The sequence below is a fragment of the Lepidochelys kempii genome, chromosome 4 (assembly GCF_965140285.1).
Source record: "Lepidochelys kempii isolate rLepKem1 chromosome 4, rLepKem1.hap1, whole genome shotgun sequence".
Taxonomy (NCBI): domain Eukaryota; kingdom Metazoa; phylum Chordata; order Testudines; family Cheloniidae; genus Lepidochelys; species Lepidochelys kempii.
In genome coordinates, this window is record NC_136383.1 from 78,610,684 (window position 1) to 78,636,324 (window position 25,641).

At 42.7% G+C, this 25,641-nt stretch overlaps 2 protein-coding genes across 6 annotated transcripts in view; both read left to right on the forward strand.

The window, feature by feature from the left end:
* The window catches only part of CDKN2AIP (CDKN2A interacting protein), a 40,652-nt gene extending 18,474 nt beyond the window's left edge, over window positions 1-22,178 (forward strand). For 2 of the 3 annotated variants that reach the window (XM_073341752.1, XM_073341751.1), the window contains exon 4: window positions 4,097-5,290. The gene's annotated coding sequence lies outside the window, so the exon portion shown is untranslated. Of the gene's footprint in view, window positions 1-4,096; window positions 5,291-22,122 lie in introns of those variants that run through there. The other variant, XM_073341753.2, reaches the window with a different exon arrangement.
* ING2 (inhibitor of growth family member 2) lies at window positions 13,831-25,565 on the forward strand. 3 transcript variants are annotated; one of them, XM_073341755.1, is made up of 2 exons: window positions 13,831-14,029; window positions 22,123-25,565. In XM_073341755.1, exons 1-2 carry the CDS (start codon window positions 13,831-13,833, stop codon window positions 22,788-22,790), a joined length of 867 nt encoding a protein of 288 aa, XP_073197856.1. In that variant the 3' UTR covers window positions 22,791-25,565. The 3 variants fall into 3 exon arrangements, with proteins under 3 accessions (XP_073197856.1, XP_073197857.1, XP_073197858.1); XM_073341756.2 differs by lacking the exon at window positions 13,831-14,029 and adding an exon at window positions 14,548-14,822; XM_073341757.1 differs by lacking the exon at window positions 13,831-14,029 and adding an exon at window positions 15,227-15,249.
* Window positions 25,566-25,641: the final 76 nt, after the last annotated feature.

Below are 25,641 nucleotides of genomic sequence, written 5' to 3' on the forward strand. Positions count from 1 at the left end.
GTTATGGTCCCTGCAGAAGAAGGATTATGAGTGATGTATTGGAGAAAGAAGGCAGAGGGTCTGACGACCAGGGACAGCTAGGACAGGACACCTGCATTGCTACCAAAGCTTCTGCACGCCATAGCGCCCAGCATCCCCCAGCTGAGCAGAATTAGGAAGCTGTGCTGCAGCCCCCACCCTGCTGACGTAACTCCACCGTACTGAGACACCAAAAAACGTCCCGTCCCCGCCCCTCCATTGCAGACTGTACTCTGCTGCAGCTCCGCCCCATTGGGAAGGGAGGGGGCCACGGCGACGTTAATCTGCATAATATATTCATACGTGATGTGCGCAACAAGCTCTGAGGTAAATGTTCGTCTGTAGCGGGGGCAGTTGCTTTTCGTTTAAGCAGGGCGCGGAGTATGTGGAGCCCCGCTCTCTGTGTGGGTCTCTGGGGGGTGTACGATAAACCATCTCCCTGTGTGGGGTTGTGGCCCGTTGCCGCGCTGGTCACTGTGAGTGCAAAGTAATGGGACATGCAGGGCGATATAAGGGCGCCCGCAGCACCTCGTTAACAGGGCGTTCTGAAGACCTGCTCTCTAGGCCACATGCGGAGGACACGGTTCCTCTAGGGCTCCCGAGCCCGCCTAGGGGAAAGTCCCCGGACCCCGGGCAGAGAGTGCCGCGCGCTCCGCAGCGTGCAGTGACCCGCCTCGCAGGCTCACGTTCTCCCCGCCGAGAAGCCCCCCGGGCTGAGCGGGTGGGCGCGGGATGGGCTGCCCGTCACTCCCACAGGAACGCAGGTAGTGCGCAGGCGTGTTCCCCTCCTGGGGGCTCCCGCTGCTGCACCAACAGAACGGGGCTCATTCTCAGAGCGCCCTGCCTTTTGCCAGCGCCCCTCCCGGGCACAAGCCGCGAGCGCCCCGCGACACCGTAAACGTGCAAATCCGCTGAGAGAGCAACTCAACCTAACTATAGTAGGTGACTGCAACAAGAGTAGGTTCTGCACGAAGAAGACAGGTTATCTGTCGCAACTTTTTTGACACACACTGAAGTGCAGCACCACTAGTGATAGCAATAGCGAAAGTTTAGTGTAAAGAGAACTTGGGTGTTTTTATCGGGGCCAGATGACACAGTGGTGAAAACTCCATAGGCTTTCTAGTAATTTGAACGACACGGGATTTGAACAAGGTATTAGGCTGATCTAGTATCAGAGGGGTAGCTTCAAGGTATTAGGTTGATCTAGGTTTTATCTTTAATTATAAACTGTTTTTTTTCTTTAAACTTGTTTATTTAATGGCTTTCTTTACCTTACACTACTAACAAGTAACTGAACTGCTCCTTTTCTCTGTGCCAAACGTCAATGCTGTCCAAATTCTCTGGGGTAGCATTCAGAATGTGGGAAGAAAAGTGGTGATACTGATACATCCACAAAATAAGTTCGACCCATGTGAATCTCCAAAAGGAGACACCACTCACAATTAATTGTATAGGTGTTCAAAAGATGATAGGTTTCAGAGTAGCAGCCGTGTTAGTCTGTATTCGCAAAAAGAAAAGGAGGACTTGTGGCACCTTAGAGACTAACCAATTTATTTGAGCATGAGCTTTCGTGAAGTGAGCTGTAGCTCACGAAAGCTCATGCTCAAATAAATTGGTTAGTCTCTAAGGTGCCACAAGTACTCCTTTTCTTTTTGCAAAAGATGATAGTGTTGCTACTTGATTCCCCTTTGGTGGGGCTTCTGTATGCTCAGGGGCCCTGCCAGACTTCTTGGACTGGGGTCCTTCCTGATAGGGGAAAAACAAAAGCTAGTGAATCTCCCAAACATCACCTAGCCCCAAAATGATACTTTACACCCCGTAAATTATGCAGATATGTGATCTGTCCTCTTCTAGCTTACACTGCCTTACACCAGGGATAAAATAGTTAACAATGTTAACACTTAGATGATTATCATGACTTACCAAGATTAAAAAAAGGAATGGATATTTATATGGATATCGATATAACCAGAATATCCAGAGTTATAGTTAATTATGACAAATTCTGGAAGGGATATTAAACCTGTGCATTAGGACTTAAATCAGTCTATTAACTATTGTAGTATGAGACCCAAGGAGGGCAGACTACTTCTACTTCTGCCTACTATAGGTTTTTACACATTGCTCTTAAGCATCTGGTATTTGCAACTGTCCAGGATACTGGACCAGATGGACCTTGGGTCTGATCTAGTATTGCAATTTCCGTGTTCCTATCATGGGACATCTGCCTTAGTTTCTCACTGAGATGAATAGGACAGTTCAGATCTCTAAAAGCTGTTGTTCCAGGCTCTCTGCTGACTCATCTCTGCACTGAGAGATTTGCATTCTGAGGTTTTTCACTTCAACCATAACAGATAGAGATTTTCTTTAAAAAAATTAAGAAACAAGCTGACATTCTGAAGGACAAGATAATATCTTCAGATAATTGCTGGCTGTTCCTGAGCCTTGGTCTGGGTCTGGGGCCTCTCTGAGATGGAGCTTGTTGAGCTTCTAAACCAATAGTATATGTAGCAGACATTTATATTACAATCCGGAAACTCATCCACCATTTTATACTGTTTCTTTCTTTACCTCTTTTCTCCTCTGATTTGTCATACTGAACAGCCATATGTTAGTGTAGCTATGTTAAATGAATCAAATAACAAAATTCTGTCAAAGAACCATTCATAAAGAAAGCACTGAGGGATGGCATGGATCTGTGAAGTTATTTTGGGAGAAACTGTAAAGAAAACTCAGTATTTAGATGGCTTTGTTATTTGCTGCTACTACAGAAGAGGTGTTCCCATTTTCCCAAGTTTTTCCTTGAAAGTATTCTAGTCATTTAAAATTGTTTTAATATTTCATGTAATATTTTGTAATCTGGTGTCAGATTGTATAGATTTATCTAGAAAAAAATATTATTCCCCTTCCTTGTAGGAATAAAAGACAGAATTGACTGAAGACCTATGGTGACATTAGGAATATGAAGAGTATATTCTGAAAAAAGAAAAGGAGTACTTGTGGCACCTTAGAGACTAACCAATTTATTTGAGCATAAGCTTTCGTGAGCTACAGCTCACTTCATCGGCTGCTCAAATAAACTGGTTAGTCTCTAAGGTGCCACAAGTCCTCCTTTTCTTTTTGCGAATACAGACTAACACGGCTGCTACTCTGAAACCTGTCAGTATATTCTGAGTGATCTAGGATTATGAATAACGTACTGCTTGCACATGACTAATCAGACACACTCAGTTCTACCTGCATTTAAGATAACTCCATGTTTGAAAATAACTGCTACCTGGTAATATTTTCAACGTTTATAAAAATCAGTGAGAGAGGAGTGGAAATATTATACTGAGTGCTGTTGCAGATAGATGACATGAAAATGGTGTGTGAAGATTTGCAGGTACCACATACAATTGTCTATAAATAAGGCCAATACATAGCTGACTTTCAATGAGTCCAGTTAAATATTTGTCCCCCACCAGCAATGTTCCTGTTACAGAAAATGTATTTTCAGCTCTGACATCTGAAACTAGAGCCTTTTAAAGAATTGGAGTACTTGTGGCACCTTAGAGACTAACAAATTTATTTGAGCATAAGCTGTAGCTCACAAAAGCTTATGCTCAAATAAATTTGTTAGTCTCTAAGGTGCCACAAGTCCTCCTTTTCTTTTTGTGGATACAGACTAACACGGCTGTTACTCTGAAACCTTTTAAAGAATTGCCACTTGCAGTTGACTGAGTGTGGCTCTAGTAGGCTGTGCTCAAATAGGCTGCAAAGTTACTTAGTGTGCTGTTATCTTAGATGAGCTCACTTTGAACAAAAATATTTGTTACATAAGAAGAATTACAGATTTAACCACCCTCTCCCACTTTTCTAACTCTTCTTGTGTTTTTAACATTAATTGTGTTTTAAGAGATGTAATGATGCTGAGTAACTCAGTGAGGTGTTTCCAATATTTTAATAATCTTCTGCAAAAAAATTCCTTCCTTGATCTGTGGGGAATATCATGCCTTGGATTAATATGTTTGGGTAAAGGAGGGATGAAGGGCTGAGGAATTATTATTATTTATTATGATGATTTGTATTACCTTAGTGCCAAGGAGCTATAGTCATGGACCAGGACCCCATCATGCTGGATTTCGTACAAATACAGAACAAAAAGAGAGTCCCTACTCCCAAAGAGCTTCAAATCTAAAAAAGAAAAGAGACAACAGATGAATATAGACACAGTATGGAGAGTACAAGGAAACAATGAGACAATAAGGTCAGCATGCTAGGCAGTGGTCTCACACCAACAGCCTAACAATTGTTGAGCTGTTTGTAGGCATCATGGAAAAAGAGAATTTTAAGGATAGTATTGAAGGAGGATAATGAGGTAGTTTTTGCAGATGTTTACAAGCAGCTCCTCCCAAGAGTGAAGAGAAGCATGGGAGAAAGTACAAAGGTGCTTGTTTGAAAGTTGAACAAGTGTGTGGTGGAGGCTGACATCTTGATAGAGAATCAGAGATGATAGCCAGGGTGGGAGGTTGACTGTGAAGGGCCTTCAAAGTGAAAACAAGTTTCTTATGTTAAATGTGACCGAGAAGGGGGAGCCAGTGGAGGGATCAAAGGTGACATGGTCAAAGTGATGGGCTCGGAAAATTATCTTTGCATCAGTATTTGAAACGGATATGTGCAGGGCAAGATTGCATTTGTCAAGGCCAGAGAGGAAGATGTCAAAGTAATCGAGACTAGAGATAATGAGAGCTTGGACAAGAGTTTTAGCTGTGTGGATGGATAGGAAAGGCCACATCTTAGAGATGTTATGCAGAAAGAATCATCAAGATTTAGATGTAGCCTGGATGTGAGGACCTAGAGAGGTCCAAGTTAAAGATGATGCTCAAGTTACAGGCTTGAGTGCTAGACAGAATAGTGGTGGTGTCCACAGTGACAGAGAAAGAAGGTAGCAGGAAGGTTTGAGGGGAAGCTTATGAGCTATTTAGCGCTTGATCTGACAGTTACACATCCAGGAAGAGATATCAGAGAGATTTTTAGTTTGGACAGAAGGAAACAGGTCTGGAAAAGAGAGCGAGATTTGTGAGTCATCAGCATAAAGTTGGTGGTTGAAGTTGTGTTTACAGATGAGATTACCCAGAGATAAGGTATAGAGGGAGAAAAGAAAAGGATCAAGGGCAAAGCTGTTTGGGGAACCCCCACAGACAGGTGGAGGAGGGGAAAAGGAGGATCCTCCAAAAGACACCCGAAGAAGTGATTGGACTGGTATTAGGAGGAGAACCAGGACACAACAGTCACAGAAGCCAAGGGAGGACAAGATTTCGGAAAGAGCATGGTTGATTGTGTTGAAGGTGGCTGACAGGTCAAGGAGGATGAGGATAGAGTACAAATTCTGAGATTTTGCTAGGAAGAGGTCATTCCATTAATTATTTTCTTGTTTAAACAAAAATGTTTTGTCATAACTAGAACCCAAAGAATAAGACAAAGCTATACTTTATTGAAAATACTAATAATTTTTTTTTGAAAAACGTGTATATCGGTAGTATAGCACACTGTTCCACTTGGGTAATTTGAAGTGATGGTGGCAGTGAATGCCTCCCTGGGAACTATTTAAAGATACCTGCCAGTGAGGACTACTTGATTATTTCATAAGTAAAAAATTGCTCTTCAGCAGTACTTTTAGTTACTCTCTTTTTCATCCTCATCAGGGATGAGTCATCTCTGGAAGGGATGGTTCAGCATTTTCCAGACGGACAATGAATTCATGAAAGTTAAGGAAATTGCCTCAAGTTTCATTTCAGATTGGTGGCAAAATTTTAACAAGAGTTCCTAGGAACTTCCAAGAATCTTTAACTCATCAGTGGAGTGACTGTAATATTTGAATTTAGTAAATGCTGACCATTGACTCAAAATAGTACTCAAAATTCAGGATACTTATTGCCTGACCTGGAGAGAAAATGAACAGAAGCACATGCAAATATCATTATAAGGGTCCAGAATAATCAGTCATTGAGTCTTCCTGAAGTTGCACAGCATACTTCTTTCTCACCAACTTGCTGAGTTTCCCTTTGTTGCAGAGGTGTGGTTCTTTGTATACTTCTCTGTTTCCCTCAAAAAGGGACTGCTACTGTAGAAACATGTCAGCAAGATCCTTATTTTTCTTGGGCAAAAATGGCTTGCTCCTTTTCCATATGAAGCCTTCTGTCTCAGGAATGCAACCTAGTCAAAACCATAATCTACCCAGACTGAGTATCAAGACTCCTTTTGTAATAATGTAGTAACAGCTTTAAGTTTAAATTGGTTCTTCCTTTAAATCAAGTATGTGGTAGCAGTTAAGGCAGAAATATTTCTATATGAGATGATGTTCAAACTTTCCCTATCTGCCATTATACCAGTATCCATATATTCCATGCTGTTATCAATCATCCAAAAGAGTGTTATAAGACACATAAGACACAGAAAGAGTGTCTCTGCCTCAGATAAATTACAATCTACAGTTTAGACATGACAAGCCTAATAAAATTGGCAAATAGTAGGAGGTATTCAGGCAAGGAAGGCCAAGGGTTGTATCAATACAGTCCGCTGCTTGTGGGGCTCCCGAGATGATGGATTTAATCAGTTCATCATTGGCTGCTTTGGCAGTGCCTCTTCTCCAGACAGCACTATACAGTTTTGGGGTTGCACTGGCCCTCTGGTACACTCCCAACAGAAAGGATGTTGTGGTTGTTGCTGTCATCATAGCTTTCCCCTTGGTGGATTTTCTCCCAGATGGCCTTGTGTTTGGTCTTCTACTCATGGAAGCCAGTATAAACCTAGGCTGAGTCTGGTCCAATGTCTTGAAACATCAGTTCAATGGTAAAAAGTGAACTAGAGTGAATCTTGCAAGAGATTTCATCCTGGTTCAAGCTTCAGTCTATGAGAAACTAGCTTCATTTTCCCTTCAATATCAGCTGTGTTTACCATCACAAAGTACCCAGGCACATTGGAATTTTCAGAAAAGTGAAACTCCCACAACTCTCCTCCTGCAAATATGAACACATTTTAGAATCACATTTGTCATCTAAAGGATGAAACATGAAACTAAAACAGCTTACACAGATAAAGGTATCCTCTGAGCTTTACAAATCAGGCTCAGGTATGAGCCAGGAACAACCCAGCAAATAATTCTGACAATTACTATAATCCATTTGTAAAGATCACCCAAGAATACTCAGGTTAAACATTTTAGCCTGGTTTCCCATTTGTTTCACAGGACTACCCAAACTTTCATTTTGAAAATATGGCTGGCCGGTGTTTATTCATCAGTTTTAGCCTCTGATCAATCCCCTGGAGCCTACGCCACAGAAACTTCCATTTTTAGTTCATTGTGGTTGCGTGGCTTCTCAGAATATCATCTGCAGTTCTATTCCAAATGGCATTACCAGCTTTAGAGCCCAAAAGCAAGGCTCTTATCTTGTGTTCTTTGAAATAGCAGGTGAGGAAGGACTAGAGTCCCATTTTGAAAATCACTTATATGTAAAATAATGGTAGATTCCTTAATGTAGCTCAACCTACATTTGGAATCCCTGAAAACACTGGAGCACCTTGACAAATGCAATTAAGCCAGAACATAGAACTCAGGTCGAAAGAACTACAGTATTCAAATAGAATAAGCAGTTATTGGGAGATGGAGCATCACATAAATTTGATTTACTGCCATATTTCTACACAATCAGTTTTTAATTCTGTCTCAGAGGATACAGACAGAATTCACTTTACTAGTATCTGAGGGAAAAATGGACAATTACTTGGATATTAATCATGGATTCCTCCTCTCATGAATATGAACTCAGGAAGGAATTTTTACCTAAGGCATTGTGATGAGATATATCTATGCCAAACTGGCCCAGCTGAGATTAACCACACAATGTGGGCTGAAGAGGCCAGCAGCCGTTCCCCCTTGCCTCTGTTGGGCATGCTCCAATTAGAAACAGGATATAAAAGGGAGCAGCTCATCTCAGTGAGGGCTGACTGAAGAGGAGAGCAGTTGCATGCTGCAGACACTGCCAGAGAATTGTGGGAGTTCCAGATGGCGGGGACTGAATGAGCTGCATCAATGGTGGAACCCCATCCAACCATGAGAGAGATGGAAGGACGTCACTCCCAGAGGAACTGGCAGAGCAGGAAACAAAGGTAGGAAACAGCCCAGGGAATGCGATTGTTGAATCAGAAACCCAAACCTGAGTTAAGAATGACCGATTTCCCAGGGTCTTGGGTTGGGACCTGGTTGAGTAGATTGGGCTCAGGGGACCTTATCCTGACCTGCACCTACTGCTGGGAGGGTTGGGCACAACTGCCCATAGGGCAGCTTTAAGGACTCTGACCACTAGGTTATGCTATCCTGAAGCTAGTGTAGCCATTTTGACTCTAGCAATTAGGCCCAGTTGCCCTGCAGATGGGCAGCTCTAGCGACAATTGCCATACTGAAGCGGTTGCTTCCCAATTTTTGGTCTTCCTTGACCCAACACCCCATGATAGCGTGTCTCTATCCCATGACAAGCATATTGGTAGACACCTTGGAGATCAAATTCTTGAAACGGTAGGAGACAGGCATTGGTAGCTCTTTTTGCAAGAGTATTACAGAAGCAAAGGGTGTCCTCAACCTCTGCTCCACTACTCGGTACTGTGGAATTGGATGGTAGGACTGACTAAGAAGGGCACATGGCTGGCTACCCAGAAGAAGTGTTGATTTAGCACATCTCTTGGGCAGCTTCATCAAGGGGTTCTTTTGGTGTCCCACATATAATTTTAAAGCTGCCCTCCACATGTGGAACCCCAGAAGAAGGTGATGATATTTGCAGAGCACCTGCTTTTGTGGATGAATCCCTTTGTGCCACCCAGATGAATCAAGCCCATTATGATGTTTAAAAAGAAGATATCCATGTTTGAAGTTACAGGCAAGCATGTTTTTGGCTAACTCCATATTGAAAAAGTTGTTCAAGAACAGCGATCAGTGGTAAAATATTAGCCCTGTTGCACTGCAAAGGAAAACATCTTGGATTATCAGCTAAGTGCCAACTATATAAATTACATCTGCCTGGGGGCTAATCTATCTTGGTATACTGGACTCCTGAATACAAAATTTAGGATTTTTTTTTTAATTAATAGGCAAAACTTGCTTGTTTGTGCAGATTCTTTATTTTTATGGTCGTTTTTTGGTTGCATGGCAGCTTTCTGGATTTCTTCACCAGTGATGTACTGGCATATAAAAAGTCATAGACTTTAAGCCAGAAGGGTCCACTAAATTATCTAGTGTAACGTCCTGTATATTGTAGACCACTAATACCACCCAGCACCTGCACACTAAACCCAGTAACTGAAATGAGACCAAAGCATTATAGCCCACGGGAGACTGGACTGTTATGTGTCACAGGAAGAGAATCAGAAGGAGGAAGATGTGGCCAAGAAATCTGTGTGGCTATTAATTTCTTTCCACTTGCTTGGAAAAAGCATATTATGTGATCCTTGGGACACCTCCACTTAATGCTAAACATATCTTTTGTGACTGGAGCCACTTATGCACTTCTTCTAACTGATGACCTTGCTTTTCGTTAACCTGTCACATGCTGCGACTTTTTAGAGGGTTAAAGAAATGGCTGCATTCATCAATAAAAAATCCTTAACAAATTATTGCACTACTTAGTAACAGAAGTCCATCATTAGATAGGACATGATAACTGTCTACTTGTATTTGGAGGGTGTAAGAAAGTGATTGTTTAAGGATTGTTTACAGTGGGGTAAAACTGGTAATGAGATGCAAACGAGAAAAGGAAAATTTAGGACTGTAGACCTGGAACAATTTATCATTGTGAGGTCTACTAGACAGTGGGATAATCTCCCTCGAGAAAGGATGGATGCAGTGCTTGAGACTCTTAAGACTAAACTGGACAATGACTGAACAAATATACTGTTGGGAACAATCCTGCACTAACAGTGCGGGTGGGCTAGGTGACTTAGTACCTCTTCTCCAAATCTAAAATTCTCTGATTTCTACTATGTATTATTTCAGTACATAAGATAAAAATTTAATTAGGTTTGATTACTACAGTGCATCCTACATGGGGTCATGCCTGAAAATCACTTTCAGTGTTCAACTTGTACAGCATGTGGTGACTTGTCGTCTGCTTAATGGAGTGAATCAGTGTGAATGCATTACAGCTGTGCTCTGTAAGATGTATTAGTATCTAATGTGCTTTGAGAGTATCTACAGGATTTTAGTTCTAATCTTGAATCATATATAGTTTGGGACCTGTCTTCCTTCGTTCCTGGTAACTCAGCATTCTCAAAGTCAATGCAAGCTAGGGGGCTCAGCATCTTTAGGGACTGCTTCTCTCCTTCTGCACCAGATGGACCTCTAAAAGACATTTGATTTAGTACTACATGACATTATGATTTAAAAAGTTAGCAAAAATCAATATGGGACGTATTAAGGGTAACTAACTGTTAGCTCTCAAAATATAATTGTTAATACAGAATCATCATTAAATGGATTTATTTCTACTGGAGTTCTGCAGAGATCAGTTCTTGGCCCAATCATATTTAATATTTTTATCAATGATCTTGAAGAAAATATAAAATCATAGAATCATAGAATATCAGGGTTGGAAGGGACCCCAGAAGGTCATCTAGTCCAACCCCCTGCTCGAAGCAGGACCAATTCCCAGTTAAATCATCCCAGCCAGGGCTTTGTCAAGCCTGACCTTAAAAACCTCTAAGGAAGGAGATTCTACCACCTCCCTAGGTAACGCATTCCAGTGTTTCACCACCCTCTTAGTGAAAAAGTTTTTCCTAATATCCAATCTAAACCTCCCCCACTGCAACTTGATCATTGCTTACAAAATCATTGCTTACAAAATTTATGGATGACACAAAGACTAGTGATGTAGAAAATACAATCCTGAGGACAGGTCAGTTATGCAATGCAATCGGTATCACTTGGCAAACTGGGCACAAATGAGCATTTTAATATAGCCAAGACAAAGTAATACATCTAGTAACAAAAAATGTAGGCCAAGCCTACAGAATGAGGGACTGAATACTGAAAAGCATGACTGAAAAGTATATAGGGGTCCTGATGGAAAAACAAATGAACTGTGCAATGCTGTAGTCAATCCTTAGACATGTAAACAGGGAAACACTGAGCAGAATAGGAAGATGTCATATCTTTTTACATAGCACTGGTAAGGTTACTACTGAAACTCTGCAGTGTCACACAATTTGCAAACTTTTAGCAGTATTAGTAAGATTACACAGAAGATAGCCATCTATAAAACCATTTTCATGCCCTCTCTCTGAATTATTCAAAACTAATTTTATTGAATATTACTCTACCAATGGTGCATGCATAATCCTAGATTATAGAAATAGATTGGGATTTAGCAGTTTAAACATGCTGTCATCAACATAAGAGAAAATTACGATTATGGCTTTATTTATGGCTCTTCAATGGAAACTTGTATTTTTCAGTTGAATTCTGTTATAAGATTGCAGAATGATACAGATGTCCATACTCATTACAAGTGTAATGACAACAGCTCAAAATATACAACTTCTTTTAAAAGCATTTTGTACCAGTTAAATGAATCTAGTAATTTTGCATTGGAAGAAAAGTACATAAAGTCCTCAATTTACACTATAAATGTTATTTATAGCACCAGTAGATATTGCATTGACAATGTGGACTGAATCATCCATAGAGTGATGATCAGAGCCCTAAAATGAAACTGTTTAACAACTTACCACAAATTAAAATGAAACTGGCTAGTTTCACTTTAGAAACTGATCTCTGAAAAAAATCCATGGTGGCATGGATGGTGTTCTGAGGGAGGTTGTTAATGTTGTGGAGTTTCTGGTGAAAGTTGGTTGTGTCTTGGAGGAAGTTGGCCCTTTGTGTGGTGAGTGGTTTGAGAATTGTTTCTATGAGTCCTGATATTCCTTCAGTAAGAGTGCCATGGCCACCTATGTTGGAGCTGCCTGGGTTCCCTTGTTTGTATATCGTGGGAAGCATGTAGAAGGTCCCTGGTGGAATTGTGGGAGATGAGGTTGTAGAGTTTCTCTTGGAATTGTTTCAGGCAGAAGTTGATGAAATCCTTAAATTCCTGGGTAAACTGTGCAGTTGAGTCCTCTCTGAGTTCTTCATAGTAGATGGAGTAGCTGCTCGAGTTGTCAGTTGGCCATGTTGTGATAGCAAATATTGTCAACGTAGCAGAGTTCATATGAAAATGTCTGAAAAGAGTTTTGTAGATTAAATCCAAATTTCTTTGTAACTAAACGTGCATAATTGTTCCAAGTCTTTCACTGCTAAGAAATGTAAGCCTATGTTTCTTGTTGCTAATGTCTGAGACAAATTCTGCATCAGACTTTGGGGAGACAGGAAGCTCTATTAAAATTTGAGACTTTGATGGCAGGCAAGTGGATTTTAAAAGACTAAATTTCTTTGAGGCTTTATTTATAATTCTCTGAAATTACTCCTGGGGATAAATTGTCATTGAGCTTTTCTAAATAATAGTTTTTAATGAATTGTTGATTTTCTTGATGAAGGAATAAGAACTCTTATTGTGGGCTAGAATGGCCTAAGATAGAGCTACTTGCAACTCAAAGACTATAATTAATTAGAGATCACATCATATAAATTGCCATTGTGAGAAAAGTGTGCTTTTGGAGCATATTCTAGTGTAGTGGAAATGTATCGTTTGCCTGCTTATAGCCTATTAATATACTACTGGTACAAATCTCTCCCCATTCTAAAGAATGCGTTTCTGCTTAGAAATAAATTAGCCATAGCTGCTGGAGATGTTTCGGTAATAAAGGTACCAGCTACCCACAAACACTTTTTACCTGCATATACATTGCACTGCAATAGAACTTCCCTCCCCTTCGCTGTACCCCCAATGTAGTGCTATTGGAAACCAGAAATTAGGTTTCAGCATGGTGAATTATTCTTTCAGATGCTGAAATGGTTCCAAAGATGATACTTACAGAAAGGAAAGTGCAGTGGAAGAAGCATCAGTTTTCAAAATACATCTTATAACAGCACCTTATCATCACCAGGCGCAGCTATGGCATTCCACTGCCTTGAGACAAAATCTGTTCTGATTTACACCTGTGCACCTCCTGCCTTTAATAGAGAAGGGCAGTGGTGTATCCCCACTTACATTTAACAAGTGTGACACGCCTCCTTCTTCCCCCCAGCTCCCTGCAGCCCGACACTGCCCCAGTACGGGGCAAGCCGCAGCCGACATGGGACGGGTGACGGTGTGACACAGGGTCCCACCGCCCACGCGCTGGGAGCGCCCCCTGTCTGCCAGCCGCACCGTGGGGCAGAGCCCCTCTGAGAGCAGGCGAGAGAACGCAGTGCTAAGGCGGAAGGGGCTGGAAGGGGTGTCTCTTTCCCTTTAAGAGAGCCACGCCTCCCCACTGACGTCCAGTCCCCGAACCAATAGGAACGGCCCGGAGGGGAAGGCGGGAGAATGCGAACCCCTCACAGCGCCGCCAGCCGCGCCTTATTAGGGCAGGGCCTCGCGCATGCGCAAAGTCCACTGTGCGGCCGGGGGCGGGGGCTCAAAGTGGTTTGCCTCGGCAGCGGCCGGGGAGCTAGGGCGGGGGGAAGCCCAGGGACCCCGGGACCTGCCCGTCCCGTGGGGGCAGCGGCGGGAGCAGAGCCCGAGCCGGCCAGCCCCGTACGCCGCCTGCAGGGAGCCGCGGCGGGAGGGCCCGGGGATCCGGCCCAGGGGGGCGCCCCCGGCAGGGTGTGAGCGCCGGGAGGGGGCGGCGGGGCCCTGGGGCCGGGGGTGCATGTGCTGCTGGCGCGGGGGGATGATGCTGGGGGGGCCGCAGCTGGTGCCGGGCCCGGCGGCGCTGGCGGGGCCCGGCGGGGAGCGGGCCCGGCTGCTCTCGCTCTACGTGCAGGACTATCTGGAGTGCGTGGAGTCGCTGCCGCTGGACATCCAGCGCAACGTGTCCCTGCTGCGGGAGCTGGACACGCAGTGCCAAGGTGAGCGCGGGCCGGGGCCGGGGCCGGGCCGGGCCCGGCCGAGTCCCGGCTGGGAGGGGGAGACGCGCCCTCCGGGCCGAAGGGGGCGGAGTCCAGCCTCTGAGGCGCGGGCCGGGGGGATGCGGGGCCGGGGCTGGTTATTGGCCCCAGGGCGGGCCGGGCTTGGCGGACCCGACCCCTCCCGCCCGCTGCCTCAGCCCTGTCACCCCCCGCGCTCGCTTGGAGAGGCTCTGGGGCCGCGGGAAGCCCCCCGTCCCTGCTGCGGCTGGGGAGGGAGCGGGCAGCGCGGGGCTTCAGCACCCCGGGGAGTCGAGGGGCGGCGGCTCCTGTATCTCTTTTCCACTCCCGCGTCCGGTAGCTACGGGAACCCCCGTAGCTGGGGGTGGAGGAGCCCTTCTGTGTGCGGCGGAGCTGGCTCTGAGAGGCCGAGCCCCTGAGAGTGGCTGAAAGGGGTCTCCGCTCTGCCCCAGCCTGGGCAGGGTGACATGTGCTGGCCGGCGACTCGTGCGTGGGCAAGTCTCTGAGCTGCTCGATGTTATGTCTGTGTTCCGGTGGGACGATCATCTGCCGAGGGGGGCTTGAGGGGGAGTGCTGTGGAAGGGCAAAATAGCACTTACTCTTGGCCTAGAGCAGAGAACCCGCCTCCTTAGAAAGTTTGGTAAAATTCCGCTTGGCTGTTTTGAGTGGGTGCTCGAGAGCCTAGGTCTTTATCTGCAACTGCAGAGGCACGGTGGACTTAAGACATCCCCTCTGAGGATCAAGGAATTGAGTTTAGAAGTAATGCTGCAAGCAGGTTCGACTAATTACAGTATATTTATCTTTCTAGAAAAGAATCTGGGGGAGGGTAACGGTATTGAAGAAACTGATGTATAGGTAGCTTATGGTTAATTTAGATATGTTTGGTAATACCTTCTAAACGGCTAAGATTAATTTAAAGCCTTATTTGTTCATTTTAACCTTTCTCCATCTCTTCATTCTGACAAGCTGTTCTTTCGAGAATCCCATCCTGCTATGATTTTATTAGATTGCAGTTCAGTTCCCAGTGTATATGCTGTCTGGGGTTTTGTACGCTGTAGTGTGAGGCACACTAGGCTGTGAAATTGCTCCTTGCAGAGTTTGCTTGTCCCTTAACCTCACCACACTTGGACCCTCACATTTAGCATGATCTGTAGGGTAAAGTGTGCTGTGGGATGGAGATATATGAAATTCTTGGATGAAAGGTAATGTAACTTCTAAGTGTTTTACCTCTAGTTTTACAAATGGGGGTGGGGAGGTTGTGGAAGTGGCACAGGGTTAAGGAATTGACATGGGTATTGGTTAGTCTCTAAGGTGCCACAAGTACTCCTTTTTAGTAAGGCAATGGAAGACTTCCAGTTCTATCTACTAGGCTGTACAGTGCAGCATGACTGAATGCACAACTGAATAGTTTGGTTCAAATGAACCTCTCTGAATGTGGACTGCACCAGAATTTTTCTTTTATAAAGAACTTATTTGTATTATCATAGTATATAGGAGTTCACCTTACAGACAAATGTTTCTTAAATTGAGCAATAATGTAGTGTTGGGACTCTTAAAAGTGCAAGTCATTCATAGTTCCCACGACAGCTGTAAGTTAGTTACTCTGTATGTATGTTGAGGCATTAGTTTATCACAGGGGTCGGCAACCTTTTAGAAGTGGTGTGCTGAGTCTTCATTTATTCACTTTAATTTAAGGTTTCGCATGCCAATACTACATTTTAACGTTTTTTAGAAGGTCTCTCTCTGTAAGTCTATATATTATATAACTAAACTATTGTTGTATGTAAACAAGGTTTTCAAAATGTTTAAGAAGCTTCATTTAAAATTAAATTAAAATGCCGATCTTGCACCACTGGCCCGCTCAGCCCGCTGCCAGCCTGAGGTTCTGTTCACCTAGGCCAGCAGCAGGCTGAGTGGGACCTGCAGCCGGGACCCGGGCTGGCAGCCAGAACCCCAGACTGGCAGTGGGCTGAGCGGCTCAGCCCGCTGCTAGTCTGGGATTCCGTCCGCCGGCTCCTGTCAGCCAGGATCCTGGCTGCCGGCCCCGCTCAGCCCACTGTCGGCCAGGATCCCAGCCCTGTCCACGTAGAGTAGGTACCTCCTTTCTCCCTGGTTCTGGCCCATTCTCTTACCCTCTCTGCACTGAGAGGAGGGTGGGAGTGCTCTGAGAACAGGGCTGGGGGTGAAGAAGCAGGCTGGGGGTTGGGGTGCAGGGTCTGGCCAGGAGCTAGAATGAGGGAGGGGGCTCAGGGTTGGGGAAGGAGATTTGGGTCTGGAGCGCTTACCTGAGAAGCTCCCATTTGGTGCAAGGGGTGCAGGTGGGAATGTGAGTGTGTGTGTGTGCAGGAGCTCCTGTTGGTGCAAGGGGTGGGGATGAGGATGTGGGGATGCAAGGGTCAGGGCATGGGGTGGGGGGGGGGGGACTGGGTATGTGGGGGGTGGGTGCAGAAGTCAGGGCTGGGGTCGTGGGGATGCTCCCTGAGCGGCTCACAGCACGGGGCTGGAGGGGATATGCCGATTCCACCCCCTTCCCCAATGTCCCTGGAGCAGAGAGCGCGCTGTGGCTCTGCTTTTCCCTCTTGTGCTCCGTAGCAAGGCCCCGGCAGGGAGGGAGAGAAGGAGGAGCAGGAACCCTGCACACTGGGGGAAGAGGCAGGGGGAGGGGGAAGCTTGCCTGCCCTGCAAGGAGAGAGTGGTGGGTGGAGAAGAGTGGGCTGGGCCGGGCAGGATTTTTAATAGCACGCTGCTGGCAGACAGCAGTGTGCCATTAAAAATTGGTTCGCGTGCCATAGGTTGCCGACCCCTTGTTTATCATATGATAATACTCATTGACAAGGTAAAGAGTCAAAAGTCTGTTTATAAAACTACATTGAATATAAACACAATTAACATTCACTTCTCTGGGATGTGAGGTCACGTGCTTGACCCTGATCACGCTAAAGAATTGGTAACAAGGAATAATCAAACTAGTAAGATTGTCTTATTCAAATCCTTCGTTAAACATTGGAAGAGATTTGTAGTACAGCAAAACAATCTGAGCAGTCATTAAAATGTTATCTGCAACTGAAGTGTAAATTAAACATATATTTAAAACATTCCATTCCAGACAAACTATTCAGATTCTTGTTTGGGCTATCCTAAAGCCCTTCATTCTAATTATTGCTGGGATCTGTAACTCAGTGGAGTTATCAGCTGAAAGATTGAAGAGATACCAGATTGAATCAAAAACTTATTGCTAGGACGGCGGAGTTCCAATCCTTATGATGTATCAACTAAAAGGCTAGAGAGAGCACAACTGGATACATATTACCCAGCTTTGTAACAAAATATTATTCATATTTGGGTGAAAGGAGATATTTCAGTTGTGTCAATTCCCTTAAGGTGGCCTGTATGGCAATTGAAAAGGTGTTCTTTGAATTTATCATTCTAATTAATCAGGAAAGATGCATGAGACTAGGCTTTTGTAAACTTTCTGGAATCCAGAAAGCTTACAACTATCTTATTTGCTGAGGTACACTGAATCCTGTTGTAAAGGTCAAACAGTTTCTCTTAACCACACAAGCTTATGTGGCTGTTCCTGTGCAACCACTTTCTGAATCCTTGGTAGTTTCAATCTCTAAGAAATGGTATGTATTCTTGTTGCATACGTTAATGTGAAATTGTTTCTCTGTTGATCTTATAGCTAGTTATGACTTTTTATATATTTTTATTGCTTTTTGAGGACATTGAACCTCAGAGGATTTTCTCCAAATATTCCCGGATGAGTTTGAAGACATTTTGATATCATGGCTAGTATAATTTAGATCATTTTAAAGTTGTTGGTGTTGCTTCATGGGGGGGAGGAGAGGGAGGGTGTCTGACCTTTAGTCAGACAGTATCGGTCTTGCATGATCAGTCTAAAGTGATCTCTTGGGGGGGGGGGTGTTAAACTTATGACAGGAGGCAAGCATTAATTCTTGCTCTACATGATGGCTGAATTGCAGTTGCCAAGAGCCATCGCTCTGAAAACCCTGATTTTTATGCTTTTTTGCTTTTAACTATAATATTTCAGTATCTTGAATTTGTTTTTCCTCTGAATGTTTTTTGCTCTTGCTTTTGCTATAAAGAAGCAGCATCAGTGACTGGTGGTGGTGGAGCTGGAGTCTAGGAGCCTGGGAAAAGAGGGAAGGAACCTGGTGTGTGTTGTCCCTTGTCTCAAACTCTAAGAAATAGAGAATGTATGCTTTTTGTAAATTGCATTGCAAGAATAAATTTAAAAGCTACCTTATATCTGGCTTTTGTTCCCAAATCAGCAATATACAGGTTGAAAAGGCTCTCAAGAAAAAACTCTGGCCTTTTACAGAAATGCTACATTATGAAAAATAGCTTAACCTGTAGTGTAAACTGAGGTACAGCATCAGGTAATCAAATACCATCAAAGTATCTAACCCAAGGAAGCCTAGACAAGTGGTCTGTCAAAGACAGTAGAACGGTACCAGCAAGTAAACTGGCTTTCAGATTTGGTTTCCCGTAACTAACTGTATAGAACTGACTTTAGTAAGGGTGGACTGAATGTATTGCACCCCTCTCCCAGTCCTCCAGGAAACTAGGTTAGCTATTTTCCCCCAGGTCCAATTTAGTGTCTTCCCTCCCCACAAAAATAACATTTTGTTAGTTTTGAGAGGGCTGAACCACCAAGTGCTACAGCAGCCTCTTGTTGGGGGGGGGGAAAAAGCACAACTTTGTCCAGGCTAATTTAAGTTTAGAAAGTCTGGAGAAATCACACTGTTTTGAATAGATGGGGAGCTCAGGTAAGTGAGATTTCAATGATTTGAAGTCCTGTTAAATTTGGTTAAGCTTGAAGAAACTATCTGTAGATAAACATGGTGGAGTAATTAAGGTATGCACCCAAGGAAAAAAGGGGACATCCTAATTTTGTGGTGGTCCCTTCCTCTACCCTTACCCATTTATATTTTAATATCCGGACAAGGTCCTGTTTTAGGCCTGGTCTGCATGGTTTTTATAATGACATTACTATGTTGGTTATAAGTGAGATCTTTTGTCTTACGAATATAGATGCAGTTATACTGGTATACTGTGCCTTATGCTGGTGGTATATCTTATTTTCTTCCCATATGAGAATAAGCTATATAAGCATATTTATACTTGGTATAATTGTGTCCAGACTAGGAGAGTTGTACTGCTTTAACTATACTAGTATTGTTAAAGCCATATGATTTTTGTGTAGATTTGGCTTATTATTTCTGTACTCTGGGTCAGAACACAATGTGTACTTACCTAAAGTAGTTGCATATATTCAGGAGTGTATACTGTCTCCATCCCTCACCCCATTTCGGTTAAAAGTTGCACTAAAGGAACACCGTCAAATCAAACTTATACAAAACTTCTTAATGTTACCTAATGCCTTAGATTGTTAAAACTGGAATATTTAAAAACTGGTGCTTGTTTGGCTTGCTTCTTGCATTTGTCACGTGAGCAACTGAAATACTAGTCCCATAGTTCTTAAACTGTGGCACCCTTCTTGGGGAGAAATCTTACAAAGTGATCCAAAGAATAAAAAATGGAGAAACGGAAGGCTAGCTATTTTCACTCGACCTTCACATGCACTATGTTTCAATGTCTGGGGGCTGGTCTACACTAGGAACTTGCATTGGTATAGTTATGTCTCTCGTGGGTGAAAAATTCACACACCCCTAGAGGAGTAGGTGTACTAACTTATACCCTGCTTTCCCCACCTGATAGAGACAGTACTCGGTTGACGGAAGAATTCTTCCATCGACCTAGGTACTGCCTCTTTGGAAGGTAGATTATCTGGGTGATGGAAGAACCCCCTCCCATCTGTGTAGGCAGTGCCTACAAGGTGCCACTGTAGCACTTCAGTGGAAACACCCACTCCACAGGATCTGCCCATAGAAGAAATCCCCACTGGGGACTTGCAAGTGATATCTGCTTCCCATTTCACCTGAATGGCAAAGGGAGACGCACGGGACAGAGAATCTACTTCAGAGCATTGACTGCAGCCCCATGACCTTTATGAAGTAATATGTTCAGCCTTTAGGCTGAAGAGATTGGACTCAACTGACTTTTTTTGGATGACACTGCTCTAGGATTTCAAGTCCTCTGGGTGGAATAGTGTAGATGACACAATGTCTCATGTATAGACTTCAAAGGGATGTTGTCAGTTTAAGTTTAGATGTTTCAGAACATGTGTGGTCTTTTTATTACAATGGGAACAGCTGTTACATAAGCTATTTACCTGCATCATTTGCAACTCAGGGTATGTTTACACTGCAAACACTACAGGCAAACAAAATATTTACTTACAGGACCGTTGTACCTGTACTTTTTTCCACTGACACTTCAGTAAGTCACAACTCTGTATCTAATATTACCACAGTGACACACTGTGCATAAGACTTTAAAGATGCCATATTAGCAGTTGGCTATTCCACGTTTAGCAAAGCCTTTATCATTGTTTTAAGTGTAATAAAGGTTCTAGGTCACCATGAGTTTGGGGAAGAATACTTCTAACAGAACAAAAGAAAACTGAAGTTCAGTGCACTCATAACTTGCACTGAAGATTCTTTGTTGCTGTTTTGGAAGAGGGAGGCATGAGAGTGCATGATTTGCCAAACCCAAAAAAAGGAGGGGGGGAATAAACCTATACTAAGACATGCAAATGCCTCTAGAAGTTTAGTGAACACTTAATTAGTAAAATTATCTTTGAACTGTTGTTGAAAATCTCTTAGGATGCACCAAACATAGAAGATGTGGCCCCTGCCCTGAAAAGTTCACAATCTAAGGCCTTGTCTAAACACAAGTTTAACCAAAATCTGTTTTAAATTGGTTCTGTTAAACCAGTGGAAAAGCTTGTGTGGACATGCCTAAATTGACTTATAGTTGGCCTACATCAAAGTAGCTTTGTTCATTCACTTTTCAAAGTGACTTCTCATAACTGACTGAAAACTTAGCCCTAAATTAGGCATAAAAAGTCTGTCTTGAACAAAATATGGTAGAAAAAAGCTAAACTTATTGGTAAAACTGACTCTTCTTAATTTGGTTTCAGAGTAGCAGCCGTGTTAGTCTGTATCCGCAAAAAGAATAGGAGTGCTTGTGGCACCTTAGAGACTAACAAATTTATTAGAGCATAAGCTTTCATGGGCTACAGTCCACTTCATTGGATGCATAGAATGGAACGTATAGTAAGAAGATACAGATAAATTGGAAGTTGCCATACAAACTGAGAGGCTAATTAGTTAAGATGAGCTATTATCGGCAGGAGGAAAAAAAACTTTTGTAGTGATAATCAAGATAATTTGGCCGATTATCCCTAGCCATTGTAGATGGACGCTTTTCTATTATGGAATAGCAAAAAAAACCCCACACCCCATATAATAAAGCAACACTCTTAATATTGCATATTTTAATCTATCCTATTACTGTTCTTTGGCAAAAGTGAGCTATGCACGACTATAATTCATTGGTGGATTGCTGTGCATTACAAACACTGCTTCAGTGCCATTTGAGGTTAGGTTAATCTTATATAAAGATAAACTGAGACACAGAGGCTATTTAACTAGTCTTTGGCAGAGCAGTAAATCTTGCTTTAATCATTACAGAAATTTCCCCCTTCTATTGTCTTTACCACTGGATGGGCAAAGGAATTGCTAACTCTAAATTCCTGGCTTGTCAGTTGGACTCTTTAACTATTGCAATCTAGCATATACCAAGGATTCCTGCCAGTTGTGTACTAGTCTTTCCAGTGTCTTGAATAGCTTTTTTTTTTTTGTTCCTTACAATTTGCAAAAACTCTATTGCAGCAGACTGTTCTGTTGATCATTAAATCAGAGTTCCTTATCTGAGGGCCTGTCTTATAGTAGCACTAAATATTGAATTTATTCCATGAATGTAGGCTATAGGTCAAGTTTTCTGCTAACTGAAGTATATGGTATGCATGTTAGACTGAACTACCGCTTGGAATAAATGTATCTACATTTTCTTGATCCACTTTGTGATGCATAATTCTTCCTCTCTCCCCCCCTTACTAAAAATTTGTGCTGATTCTTCTTTTATAGAAGCATTAAAAGAAATCGATGATGTCTATGAGAAATATAAGACAGAAAGTGATCCCATTCAGAAGAAACGGTTGCAACAGCATCTTCAGCGAGCACTAATCAACAGCCAAGAACTGGGAGATGAGAAAATTCAAATAGTTACTCAGATGCTTGAACTGGTAGAGAATAGGGCCCGGCAAATGGAGATTCACTCTCAGTGTTTCCAAGAGTCAGATAACGAAAAGCCTCTAGAAAAGGCAAAAGTGGAATCTTGCCAACCAGAAAGATCTTCACGTAGACCCCGTCGCCAGCGGACTAGCGAAAGTCGTGATCTGTGCCATATAACAAATGGGATTGAAGACTGCGATGACCAGCCACCTAAAGAAAAGAGATCCAAATCGGCCAAGAAAAAGAAACGCTCCAAGGCCAAACAAGAAAGAGACGTTTCACCTGTTGAATTTGCAATAGATCCCAATGAACCAACTTACTGCTTATGTAACCAAGTGTCCTATGGAGAGATGATAGGATGTGATAATGAACAGTGTCCCATTGAGTGGTTTCATTTTTCATGTGTTGGACTCACCTATAAACCAAAGGGGAAATGGTATTGTCCCAAGTGCAGAGGAGATAATGAGAAAACTATGGACAAATGTACTGACAAATCAAAAAAGGATAGAAGATCGAGGTAGTGAATGCTATAAATGTTTTAAAGGGTTCTGTGTCTTTTATATAAAAATTGTTTAATTTACAGAGAACAATGTTTTAGGAAAAATGCATAAGACTATGCAATATTTTTTAATCTATAGTATTAATGGAGTGTTAAAATCTGTTAAACTTTCTGTGATCTTTAACTTTCTGCACTGAATAACCAAATAATTAAAACAGGGTGGCCTCAGAACTGCACAGATGGAATTACAAGTAGTGTTGTGGGGTTTTTTGGTTTTGTTTCATTTAAACTCCCTGTTGTGTTAGCATTTAAAAAAAAAAATCCTGAAATTAATGGTGGTGGGGAAGCACTGAAAGACTGGTCGTATTACAGTAATGGTATTTAACCTCTCTAGCACTGTTTCACAACCTCAGACAGTTACTAGAATCTCCATTTGTTGTGAACATCACATAATATCTGGAGCGGGGGTTCAAGAATTCAGCTGTTAACTGTAAAATAGTCTTCCAAGCTAGAAAGCAACCTGTTTCTTCAGTGGCTTTCATATGATGAATGTATTATTTCCAGGAAGAAAATGCCACTAATTTATGCTTTTTATGTCAATATTAAACTGTTGCCTTGGTGACTTTACACTTGGGAGTCAGTTTCTGGATAGGGTAGCAATTATGGTAGTCTTGAACTTGACTGTCTTGTGTATACTTCTTTTGTATGTCTTTTGTAGAAGGATTCTAGCAAGCATCCTAATGGGGTTTCCTTTGGTCCTGATTTTAAGTGGTGTGCAGGAGTGCTAGTCTGTCGTGAAGCTCTTTTTCTTGCACCACTGGAATTCTGTATCACTCTGCAATGCAGAATTTGTGCAGGATTAATATTCAGCATATAATTTTAATTTTTCCTGCAGAACTTGTGATTTCCTCTGCCCCCCGTCCAGGCTCCCACTGTCAAAATTATGATGTTTTGACGAAATACGCAATTTTTAAAATATTATGCACAAAATTTTTTATTTTTTTGGCACAGAATTCCCCCAGGAATATCACTTCTCTGATATTTCTGTGCTTCACAATTGCCACTATGCTATGTCTTGCTGCTACCTCTACAAGTCTTGAGTTGGTGCTGGCAGAGGAATATTGATAAACTCAACTCCTCAAGTTTATGTAGACGTGCAAAATATGATTGCACATGCTTTGCTGGGCTCCTCAAACTTGACCTCCACTTTAGTGGAGTTAAGATATATCCATGGACAGACCTGGATTAAGGCATAGGTGTGTGCCTGTGGCTGCAGCTCCCAGAGTCATATGAGCGTGAGATTGAAAGGTTTCCATCCCCCAGATATATGAAAAGCTTGAAAATATGACCAGCAACTCTATGTAACACATGCAACGATGTCTATAGGAAATCTCCAAGGGCTTTTCTAGATAGTCTAGGAGATTGTTGCTTTAAAACACTTCAGCCAGCATGGTTTTTAAACACCTCTTAGCATCTAGTATAGACAAAGACATTATGGTTTAAAAGCAGACTAACTGGCTTTACTCCTAAGGGAGGCTGGGAAGTAGGGAGGTGCAAAGAGCTGGTCTCTTTCAGGTGGGAAGGAGTGCAGCCCATGGAGAAAAGCTCATGGTGGGTCTTGTATTTGTCCAGGAATGTGGCAGTCTGAGGAGCCTTCCGAAGAGAGGGACCCAGAAGCTACTGGGTGCATGATATGGGTTTGATATTCACAGTATCCATGAAGCCACTTCTCCAGTAGCCTGCTTCCTTGGTGACTTCTTGGTCCCTAATGCTCTTCTGCATTCCAAATTTCCTTCTAAATTAGGCAAAGCCAGCAGTTGCAGCCTTACGCTGCCACTTGTAAGATGGCCACTTCTGTCTTTCCTAGCTGGTAAGTACCTGTTATGTTTCTCTTTTTATTGGTGAGAAGATGCCCCTTTCTTACCCACAAGCCCAATGCACCGTATGATGATTGCAGATTGCCACATCTCTCACAAGCTAAATAATTATAAATTAAATGGGGGTGATGGTCCAGGTACTTCTCCACAGGCTTGTCTTAATCTGTGGGTCTGTATGTATTCAGGAAATTTTCAAATACTATTGCTAGCTATATAAAATGTGCTATGATATTGTGGGTAGCTTAGTGAAAACATACTTATTTTGGATTCTGAAAGGGGAAAGTCCTACTATTTGGATATTTCAGTTAAACTTTTTTATTTTGAAAAGTTTAATGTTAAGCATATAGTATTAGGAAAGCATTTAGCTATGTCAATATCCCCTCCAATTGTCCCCAGATTACTAAGGGTAATGTGTACTGGTCTGAAATGAACAGTTAACCCCAAAATGCTACATTAACCCAGTTTAAGCAATTGTGCATCTTTTTTTCGTGCTTTGGCTGATGATGCTTCAAAGGGAGTATGGTTTGTGAAATCGGAGTATATTTAGCACGCTATTCAACTGACAGAAATTCTTGTGGCCAAAGAACTGGGGAAGTGAGCCCCACCTTGTGCAGTCATGTATTTTACCTCACCTATGGAATAGCCAATATAGGAAGCCTTGTTCTTTCTTAGTGGCAGGGACACCACATGGGTCATGTGGTAGCTTAAAGTGTTGGTTGTCTAATACCCTCCCTGTTTCCTAGTGTTTCTCTGGAAAAACCAAAGGATATATCCATTTGGTTAGTTTCAAAGGGTTCAATCATCATGACTGCTGCAGGATTGGGGTTTTTACTTCATACCTTTCAAGCTAATTTTATCTAGTGGATATGGAATAGGTCAGTAAACTTAAGGATACTGAAGATGGAAGTCCTTTCAGCTAACTGCTGCAGGAAAAAAGATATTTTGGGTCTCCCTGTACTTAGATCTCTTCAGTCTTCAGAAATACAGGGATTTAAC